Source organism: Vitis vinifera, chromosome 9 (genome assembly GCF_030704535.1).
Source record: "Vitis vinifera cultivar Pinot Noir 40024 chromosome 9, ASM3070453v1".
NCBI lineage: Eukaryota > Viridiplantae > Streptophyta > Magnoliopsida > Vitales > Vitaceae > Vitis > Vitis vinifera.
In genome coordinates, this window is record NC_081813.1 from 21549774 (window position 1) to 21561391 (window position 11618).

Consider the following 11618-nt stretch of genomic DNA (forward strand, 5'->3'; position numbering starts at 1 on the left):
ATCTAGATTTGAGTTTCAACTCATTCAAAGCCATGCCAGTTCCTTAATTCTTTGGGTCTCTGAAGAATTTAATATATCTAAACTTATCGAGTGCTGGGTTTAGTGGATCAATTCCTTCAAATTTAAGGAATCTTTCTAGCTTGCAATATCTCGATCTTTCTTCTGAGTATCAGGACGATATTGATTCTGAATATTTTAATAATTTATTTGTTGAAAATATTGAATGGATGACTGACCTTGTTTCCTTGAAGTATCTTGGTATGAATTATGTTAACCTTTCATTGGTAGGAAGTCGGTGGGTTGAGGTGGCAAACAAGCTTCCAAGTTTAACTGAGTTGTATCTAGGTGGTTGTAGCCTCTTTGGCTCATTTCCATCTCCAAGCTTTGTTAATTTTACTTCACTTGCTGTTATAGCTATCAACTCCAACGACTTCAATTCCAAGTTTCCTGAATGGCTTTTAAATGTTAGCAACCTTGTATCCATTGATATAAGTCAGAATCTTTTACATGGGAGAATTCCACTTGGTCTTGGTGAGCTACCCAATTTGCAATACTTAGATCTATCTTGGAATGTCAATCTCAATGGCAATATCTCTCAATTGTTGAGGAAGAATTGGAAAAAGATAGAATTTCTCAATTTGGAAGGAAATGGATTACATGGTAAGCTTCTTGTGTTAACAAAAAATTGATATTTCTTTGTTGATTTGTTAATGTATAGTTAAGTATAGTTCACGATTGTGCATATAAGTGTTGAATATATGTCAATATACAAATATCAAATAATCACTATATTTGATTCACTTGTTGGTAACAAAATTCTTTTTATTAAAAAAAATTATTTTGAATTTTAAATTTCTTAGAAGGAAATTTAGTTTCTTTTTTATCTAAGAAAAAATATGTAGTTTAATAATTTATGCTTATGAAGTATCAATGTGATTTAACAATTATTTGTGTAAAGGTAAGTAATTATAAAAAGTATGTCTACATAACTATTAAAAAGAATCGTATCTTATAGGAATATGATTTCTTTTTTAATCCTTAACTTCCTTTTTTTTTACTTTAAATTAGTTGATGAATGATTTATTATTTATTATTGTCAATAATTATACATTTGTTATATTAATTATTTTTTGAATGTTTTCATTTCATTTTGACATAACTCTCATTTTTTCAATTTTTTTTGCTCCTGAGGATAATAATTTGAGCATGTACTAAATTGAATATTTATATGATGGTTGAATTGATATATGACGTGCTTTGTCACTTATGCTTTAATATTTTACTAAATTTAGTTATTAAATGTTTTCCATTTTTTACTCTCATGGTATACCTTTTTTTAAACTATTCTATTAAAATTTTATTCTAAATTGTTATGTTTATTTAAAGTACTTCCTGTTCCTATAAAATTTAAATAATTATAATTTACTATTCACTTATATATGAAAAGCTTGTAACTAATAAATTAAAAAAATCACATTGTATTAAAATTTAAAAATTTACTTTCTTTGTATCTCCAAAAAGAATTAAATTCCTATTTTGACAATTTATGTTTATTAAGAATCTTTATCATCAAATACCCTTCAATCATCTCCTACATATTTTCAATTTCTATTTTCTCTCACTAATTCATCTATTATATCAAATTATTGTAATTTATATACTGAGGTAAGACATTTCATGGTTGAGACTAGTAATTGAAACCATAAAATTGAACATTAAGTGAATATGATATGACATTTCATGTTCTTAAATATTGTTATTGAAATTTAAAAAAAATTTAAGGTAGTAAAAAATTTCTAATATGTATGTTTTCTAAAACAATTTTTGAATATCATTATTATCATTTTTTTATGGTAAAGTTTACTATTTATATTAGAGTTTCTATGAATTTCTATGTTTAGAAATAAAACATATGAAGCTTATCCAAACACAACCTTAAAGAAACAATTAATGTCAATGATTAATCCTACTAGTCTTATAAGAGTGAAATCAATTACTTTATTTCATGGTTATCAGAAAAGATAAAAACAAGTACCTAAAAAAAATCTAATATTTTTTCTTACTTTTTCTTTAAACTAATTGTTCATGAATTAATTTGTTTTTTTATTTACTATTTTTATTATTTGTTTGTTACATAATTTTAATTAATACATATTTTTATTCTTGGTCATTGCAGGTTCAATTCCAAGCTCCATTGGAAACTTTTGCAACTTAAAATATCTGGATTTGGGGAATAATTACTTGAATGGAAGTTTACCTAAGATTATCAAAGGACTTGAAACCTGCAGTTCTAAAAGTCCTTTGCCTAATTTGACGGAATTATATTTGTATTACAATCAATTGATGGGAAAATTGCCGAACTGGTTGGGTGAGCTTAAAAATCTTAGGGTACTCTATTTATCCGATAACAAATTTGAAGGTCCCATCCCTGCTTCTTTATGGACATTGCAACACTTGGAGTATTTGAATCTTGGATTGAATGAGTTGAATGGAAGTCTCCCAGATAGTATTGGACAACTTTCTCAACTGCAAGGCTTGAGTGTTCTTTCCAATCATATGAGTGGAAGTCTCTCTGAACAACATTTTTTGAAGCTGAGTAAGTTGAAGTATCTAGGCATTGGCTCCAATTCTTTCCATTTGAATGTTAGTCCCGATTGGGTTCCCCCTTTCCAGGTGAAAGGTCTTCATATGGGTTCATGCCACTTGGGTCCTTCATTTCCTGGTTGGCTTCAGTCTCAAAAGAACCTCGAGTATCTTGATTTCTCAAATGACAGCATTTCAAGTCCCATTCCAGGCTGGTTTTGGAATATTTCTTTGAATCTGCAACAGTTGAATCTTTCTCACAATCAGTTACAAGGTCAGCTACCAAATTCATTAAATTTTTATGGTGAATCAGATATTGATTTCAGTTCCAACCTCTTTGAGGGACCTATTCCTTTTTCAATCAAAGGGGTCTATTTACTAGATCTCTCCCACAATAAATTTTCTGGCCCTATCCCACTGAACATAGGTGAATCCCTACCTAACTTGCATTACCTTTTCATTTCGAAAAATCAAATAACAGGGACCATCCCAGATTCCATAGGACACCTTTCTTTTCTTGAAGTCATTGATTTTTCAAGGAATAATTTGACTGGAAGCATTCCTTCTACCATAAATAATTGCTCTAGGCTTTTTGTTCTAGACCTTGGAAACAACAATTTGTTTGGGATGCTACCAAAGTCGTTGGGTCAGTTACAACTGCTTCAATCACTACACTTGAACCACAACAAGCTTTCAGGAGGGTTCCCCTCATCTTGGCAAAATTTAACAGGTTTGGATGTCCTTGATCTCAGTTACAATAGATTATCGGGTCAGGTTCCTGCTTGGATTGGAGCTGCTTTCATAAATCTTGTAATTCTCAACTTGAGGTCGAATCTGTTTTTTGGAAGACTTCCTTCTCGACTTTCAAATTTAAGCTCCCTGCATGTCTTAGACATTGCACAAAACAATCTGATGGGTGAAATTCCAATCACTTTGGTTGAGCTTAAAGCCATGGCTCAAGAGAAATTGAATATATATCAGTTAAATGTGAATGCCAGCTCCTCGTATGAAGAACGATTGGTTGTGATTAGCAAAGGCCAAAGTCTTGAATATACCAAGACTCTTTCTCTTGTTGTAGGCATTGACCTATCCGACAATAATTTAAGTGGAGAGTTTCCCCAAGAAATAACAAAATTGTTTGGTTTGGTGGTTTTGAACTTGTCGAGGAATCACATTACTGGCCAAATTCCTGAAAGCATTTCAATGTTGCGGCAATTGTTATCTCTTGATTTGTCAAGCAATAAGCTTTCCGGCACCATTCCTTCAAGCATGGCCTCATTATCATCCTTGAGTTATTTGAATCTATCAAATAACAATTTCTATGGTAAGATCCCTTTTATAGGGCAAATGACAACCTTCACGGAGCTGGCCTTTGTGGGAAACCCTGATCTATGTGGAGCTCCACTGGCCATAAAATGTCAGGATGAAGATCCAAATAAAAGGCAAAGTGTTGTTAGTGACAAAAATGATGGTGGCTATGTTGATCAATGGTTTTACTTGAGCGTTGGCTTGGGATTTGCCATGGGCATCCTAGTTCCATTTTTTGTTTTGGCAACAAGGAAATCTTGGTGTGAGGCCTATTTTGATTTTGTGGATGAAATTGTTAGATGGTTGTTGAGGGGAAGAGCAACCTATGCCAAAAATCATCCTAGAAGGCGATAAATTTTGTTTGTAGATCTTTCTATGCTTTATGTATCATTATAAGCTTTGGAAGTGAATTTCATCACAGTTGCAATAGAAGAAAAGAGCTTGACACCTCTTATTGATTCTACACTAAGAAGTCTTGCTTATCATATTTCCCAACTCCTTATCAATCATAAACTCCTTGTACAACCAAATATTGTGAAATTTTGTATGAACATAACCAAAGAAGTGAAAAAACAGTTTCTGAATTTTCAATGGAAGCAAATACATCTTATTATACCCTATTCAAGTTCTAAAGCAATATAGATTGTAGAGCCTCATCTCGATCCTCTTCATAAAGAACAGAAAAAACTGGATACCCTGTGCCACCAACACTACACAAATATATAAATCATGAGCAGGAAGATGCAGTTGGGATAAAGAAACCTATCAGACCTGAAACAACTCAATTTTCCAACTAAATAATCCAGAAACTGACTTTGGCCGATGACTTGGAAACGTGGAGAACAGAGGATTGCACAAGATGAGATCAATTGCAAGGACAAAGTGCAATAAGTAGCACAACAGAGGATATGGTTTCCAAAACAGGGCTCTCTGCAATTGAAAATGCACCAGACACTCTCTTTTATTGTTTTCAATAATAATTTTTTATTTTGATTTTGTAAATTTAATTTGTATAATACAAATTAAATTTAATTCGTTTCTTATTAAAAATAAAAAAAAATATCTTTATTGTTACGATTGAATTAAAAATAAATAGTTTTTAATAAAATATAAAAACAAATTCAAAATAATAATTTTATTATTACAAATAAATTAAAAATAATTCAACTCTTTTCCTTATTTTTAGGGTGAGGAGTGATCTTAAAGACAACATTAATAGGCTTAAAAGCAGGCTTCTGCACCTCAATTGGAGCTACCACATGGCACCATGTCATAGGCCAACCCCCCCCCTCTTCCTCCCCTCACCCACACCCACACCCAACCGAAACCCACCCCGCATGATACCCAACCCAATAAAAATGAGTTGGGCCTAATTTTGGCCCATTTTCTTGGTCTGGATAGTTTGTCCCTTTTTTTTTTCCCCATCCAATATTTTAGGCCCTCTTATGGGTCCCATTCCCTGCCCAATTTCTGGGCCAATTTTGGGTCTCACTTTTTTTTTCTTTTTATCCTTAAATGGACCATTTTTTGGCCCATTTCTGGGCAACTTTTGGGTCGTTTGAATTTTTATTTTTATTTTCTTTTTTTTTAAACCATTTTTTCCTCTCTGCAAGGGCCTAATTTCTGGGCCCAATATATGGACCTTTTTTTTCTTGGTTTTTCCTTCTCCATTTTAACTTCCAACTTTCAAAACCCATAATTTTGAATGAGTCATAGTCTTTTGATTATTTATTTATTTATTTAATTTTAAAAGATGTTTTACTTGTGCACAATTTAGCTTTTTGACTTGATAATGTGATCAATATTACATAGAGAAGTTTTACTATCATCGGTCATAATCAAACAACGTAGTCTACACTTCATACAAAATTGATAGATCATATTATTCTAACATAATTTTAAAATGGTTATTTATTATCCATATGATAATTTGACTTGACAAACTTTACAACGTGGTCTACACTTTATTCAAAATAAATATTCTTTATTGTGGGTTATAATAAAAAAAGGATTATTATGATTTAATTTTAAATGGTTAATCATTGTCCATGATTAAATCTAGACAAATTAAGTTATTAGATATTTGTATAAGAAAAAAAAAATGGAAGAAACTAATTTATTATAATAAGGTTATCGCATGTGTATGTTTCTTGTTAGTTGAGACTTTAAAGGAATCAAGTTTGTGGGTTGGATCATATTATTTTCTAATATCATTTTCCTTTGAAGTCAAAAGTGATTACTTAAATTACAAGATAGATATAATATTGGCAACCTAGTTAGATTTTTAAAATTCTTATGAATGGTAAAAATTGTTTTCTATTTCTTTCAAAAATAACAAAAAAAATAATGTTTTGTGATGGTTTCAAATAATTTTATAATTTTAGAAGATAAAAAAAATTGTTATTCTAAAATGCAAATAAAAACATATGAGTTTTCTAATAACAAGTGAAAGTTATTAATTTATTATTATTGAATTTTAATTTTAATTTTTAATTTTTTAATTTTATTTGAAGATAAATTATTTTAAAACTACTATATTATTTTTTAAAAAATAATAGAAGAGTTTTTTCTATCTAGAAAATTAATTTTAAAAAATAACTATTAGTCCAAAGGTTCTCCTAATCATGTTTTGATGATAACAAACTATGTTTAAGTTACTAATTGGTTTGAATTATAAAGAATTTCAATTTTTAATTTGGAAATTCATCAAATGACCTAATGGATGCAAGATCAAGACTTTTGAAAGACCTTTTAATCATAGGAAACATATGTAAGATGAATACATGAGTGCACTTAGGATTTTCATATCATTTCATGCATCTTTGAAAACTCAATTTATGCATTAAAGTTACATTTCCATCAAAATCTGAGTTCTATTAAATGAACTTTAGGCAAAACGTTTCAAAATTGGCATACTATTTTACCTAAAGACTTTGCTTAATTGTTAAAAGCAAAAAGACCAGAAAAGATAAGTTTTCGAGCCAAAAATGGTGAACCGATCGAGGCACTAGCCGATCGACTCAACCGACTAGGGTACTGGTCAACCGGTTACTCTTTCTGGGTCGAGGTCCAATCGAGAGATGCAAAAACACTCCTTCTCTCCCAGTAGTCTTTCTTTCTCGGTTAAGAGATTTGTCTTCCCGATCGAGGTCTAATTAAAGGTAACGATCACTTGTCAAGCATTTAATGCTCTAATGACAGCGGTGCTGCGTCACTAGGTGATGAAGCATGATACCATCCACCACCATTCATTGAACTTGCCGACAAAATCAACTAGTAGTTCGGTTAATTAACCTAACTCATGAAAACCAAGAAGAAAACATTTCACCTAACTCATGAAAACAATAAACATTTCCGATATTTTATCTTTCATTGGAAGTTTGTGAAATTATTAATTTTTTAGATAAACATTTTACCCATATTTTTTCATTAAAAATAAATATTAATATTTGAAAATTTTTAACTATAAATTATAATATTTTACTTTAAAACAAATACTACATTATAAGAAATAAATACAAAATAAATGGATAATAATTGTTTCTATAAATAACATAATGATAACTTTTCATATATAATAAAAATATAAATTATGTATTTTTTTTTTGTTAAGAAAATGGTAATCTTTTAATAAAAATAGATATTAATATTTTAATAAATCAGTAAAATTGTATTTATTTGTTAAGTTTTAAAATTTATAGATTTATTAAAATATTAATAAAATAAATTTTATAAATTTATTGAAATATATTCATCATTATCATGTTTGATATGTAAAATAAGAAGTGAGAATGAAAATCTCATTCATTATCATGTTTGGAATGAGAATGGAATAAAAAATTATTCCAACAAATAAATAAATTTCTGTAAACTATTTTTAAACACTTTTCAACTAATAAAAAACAAAAAACTGATTTGTATAAGTTGTTTTTAAAAATAATTTTTTATTTTGATTTTGTAAATTTAATTTGTATAATATAAATTAAATTTAATTCGTTTCTTATTACAAATAAAAAAATAACTTTATTATTATTATTGAATTAAAAATAAATAGTTTTTAATAAAATATAAAAATAAATTAAAAATAATAATTTTATTATTACAAATAAAGTAAAAATAATTCAACTCTTTTCCTTGGCTGGGCCAGTTTGGCCCTTTTTATTTATTTTTTTAGTTTTGTATTCCCCACCAGCTAGCCTTTTGGGCTCTCTTATGGGTCCCATCTCTGAGCCTAATTTCTGGGCCAATTTTGGGCCGCCCTTTTTTAACATATATAATTTTTATGAAGCATTTTTTGCCTCCCTAAGGGGACCATTTTCTGGAAACTTTGGGGCCTTTGAAATTTTATTTTATTTTATTTTATTTTTCTAATATTTTAGCTATGAATTATACTATTTTACAACTTCACACAAATATTTATGTACTTTAAAAAGAATATTAAATTATAAGAAATAAATAGAAAATAAATATTTCAATAAACCACATACATAACAAAAAATATAAATTATGTATTTTTTTTATAAAAAAAGATGATAATATTTTAGTAAAATTTATAAAAGATAAATATTAATATTTTAATAAATTGATTTATTCTCGTGGCACATGTCATAAGCCAACCCTCCCATCTTCCTCCCCTCACCCACACCCAACCGAAGCCCACCCACATGATACCCAACCCAATAAGAAAAAATGGATTATTATGATTTAATTTTAAATTAAGTTATTAGATATTTGTATAAGGAAAAAAAAAACTAATTTATTATAATAAGGTTATTGTATGTCTATGTTTCTCGTTAGTGGGGGACTTAAAGGAATCAAGTCTGTGGGTTGGATTATATTATTTTTTAATATCATTTTCCTTTGAAGTTAAAAGTCATTACTTAAATTGCAAGACATATATAATGTATGTGTAAGAAAATGAATTGGAAGCAATTATATTAATGACCCTACTATGCCATATTTGGATTTAAAATAACTTTTCAATGTCTTCATAATTTACAACTGTGGATAATAAATCTTTAATCTTCTAATATTATTGGCAATAATTTTGAAAAGCAAAGCGATTGTGTTGAAATAATATAGTGGTCATATTAATTAGGACTTGATGAGATTATATGTAATATTTAAATATAAATTAATACTATTTTTAAAATTAATTAGGACTTAAAATTTTGTTTAATAATTTAATACTATTTTTAATTTACTAAATATTCTTTTAGTTTACCATGTGTAATTTTTTTTTAAAAAAAAAACAATTAAAATAATTTTATATAAATAAGAGTGTCTAGTGTATTAATTTTTTTTTTTGGATTCTGTGATAGCACAAAATTAAAATTAATTTTTTTATACAAAATTATACTCTATTTTTTGTTAAATACATTTATTTTTATCTTTTATCAAAGTTTCTCGAATTATTAATTTTTAGGCAAACATTTAAATTCTTTTTTGTTAAAAATGAATACTAATATTTGAAAAATTATAGTTATAAATTTTAAAAATTCACTTAAATTTTTATCTAGTTAAAAAAATATTAAATTATAAAAAATAAATATAAAATAAATGGATAATAATTATTTCAATAAATAATATAATGAATCAATGCATAATAAAAACATATAAATTAGTATTTTTGGGTTAAAAGATTATAAAATGCATACCTTATGTTTTCTATTGTTTTCTAATTCCATGCATACCTTATTGTTTTGGGTGTTGAGGAGAGTTATTTTACATGTATCAGAGAGGATATGCTTTCCTTTTGGGGGTGTCTTGAGCAGGGGCAAGAAAAATAGAGGGAACAAGAGAAAGTGGGAGCAGTGAATTGTGAGGGAGGGAAGAGGTGCAGAGAGGCTTGGACGATAAGAGAAGAAAGAGAAAACCAACAGAGAAGCGGGGACTGTGAGAAAGTACATAGAGAAAATGAGAAAATGGACAGAGTAGAGTGGAGTTGGGGGAAGACTACAAAGAAATTTTTACTAGAGGAGGATATTCAAGGTTGAGGGATGAGCTGGTTTTAGCGAGATTTTTGAGAGGAGTCTTGGGGAAGGAATGAAAGTTGTGAGAGAACCAACAGAGAAAGAGATTTACAAAGAAAAGCTAGGGAGGGAGAAGAAGGGAATCGACTGGTCTTGCTTGAGTTAGAGGAAGAGAAAGCTTGCTGAAAGGGGCCAACATTGCTTATGAAGAACATCCTCAGGTATGACTGCCATGGATCCTTTGTTTTTCTTCATTGTTATATAGTCTCTTTCTATTTTCTCGATATTTTCTATGGATTGCTTGACTAGGTGTTTAGTTTTATGATTCCTGTTTGGTTTATGGGTTTATTGTTGCTATCTTCTTTATTTTCTTTAGGGTTATTTGAGAGCAACACAACTCTGTTTTAGCTTCACTGTACATCACGTGGAAGTCTTGCTATTGTTTTCATTTCCATGGGATGCATTCTGGTTCACTCGCTTACATCTAAGCCTGTTGATCAAAACATGAAACGTGACTTTCACTAGTTCATTCTGGTTTCATCCTTTCGTACTCTGTTTTCTTGGTTGTCTTCTTATATTCCTGTGTGTGTTTAAGGGTGCATATTAGTATGTACATCACCAGTTGACTATGCTAGAGAAGGGCTTCTGAATGCAGTTGAAGCTCGAGACCCAAGTTTGGAAGAAGATAGCAGGCTCGGTAACTGTGATGTGATTGTTGTTTCATGGGAAAAGTGAATTGGCACCGGTTGAACATGGGTTACCAGAGAATGGTAAATATATGGCTTAGGTTCCTTAGGCTTTGGGCTCACTATTGCAGACTGCACCATAAGAAGGAAGTGAACATAAGTTGATTATTACCCTTTTAGGTGTTGGAAATGAAGTGGGTTAGTCTTGTGTCTTTGTGTCCTATAAGAGGAAATCTGTAATGATGTTGATGATCATGATAATGGGTTAGGTCATATTATTCAGAATCATGCATTAAATTAGTCTGAGAATCATAAATTGGCCCTTTTGGAGAAAGATGCTCTTGATGATGACATAGATAGAGCTAGTTGTGAGCCAGAGTGAGGAAATCAGTATTGTAGATGCCCTAGGATTTCCTAATGTACAGACATGCAGATGAAGCCAGTAAAGCCATTAAGGCCAAATGGTGTTGTTTTCGTAGGATTGTTAACAACTTGTACACATGCATGGTTGGTTGAGAAGGAGGCTCAATCATCGGATGGGTCTGTTGAAATCAAAACAGGATGGTCAGTGAAAAAGAGCTCTCCAATGGCAATCCCAGATTTGGGTTCAATACTGGAACAAAAAAAGTATGAAGATCTATTGACTGCTGGAATTGTTACTGTTTTTCACCCAAAAGGATCCATTTCAACTTTTGAATATATTGAAAGTGGAATTGTGAAATTCTTGGTGAATTACTTAACTAATGGTCTATACATGAGATAAAAAGTCAGTTCACTATGCATGTGAGCCCAAGCCAGTTCCTTAACTCTAGAAGCCTAAACCATCAATTTGTCCCCCATCACCATATTCAACAATCACTCCTTGTTAAGATATGGACTCACACATATTTAACAATGGTACATGACTAAGCTATTCGCCTTTGATATTTATTTTATATCGGTTTTCCACAGTATGGGCCACCTTATGTGTAGAGCCCAAAGCCATCACGGGCCTTAGATGATGGGCCTAAGACTCGTGAGGCCCAATAGCCAAAGGGTATGGTCCCTAAGGCAGGAGGGTATAAAAGGC

The 11618-nt window shown here is 30.1% G+C and overlaps 1 protein-coding gene across 1 annotated transcript; it reads left to right on the plus strand.

Annotated features, from left to right (window-relative positions):
- The first annotated feature begins 224 nt into the window (after positions 1-224).
- LOC132254331 (LRR receptor-like serine/threonine-protein kinase FLS2) lies at positions 225-4354 on the plus strand. The gene is made up of 2 exons (XM_059739750.1): positions 225-660; positions 2177-4354. The coding sequence occupies exons 1-2, from the start codon at positions 228-230 to the stop codon at positions 4243-4245; spliced, it is 2502 nt and encodes an 833-aa protein (XP_059595733.1). The 5' UTR covers positions 225-227; the 3' UTR covers positions 4246-4354.
- Positions 4355-11618: the final 7264 nt, after the last annotated feature.

Excerpts from the sequence above, each read along its gene's own strand:
- LOC132254331 (XM_059739750.1), top strand. The coding sequence starts at position 228 with ATGACTGACCTTGTTTCCTTGAAGTATCTTGGTATGAATTATGTTAAC. Across the intron at positions 661-2,176 it reads GGAAGGAAATGGATTACATG|GTTCAATTCCAAGCTCCATT; the intron begins GTAAGCTTCTTG and ends TGGTCATTGCAG.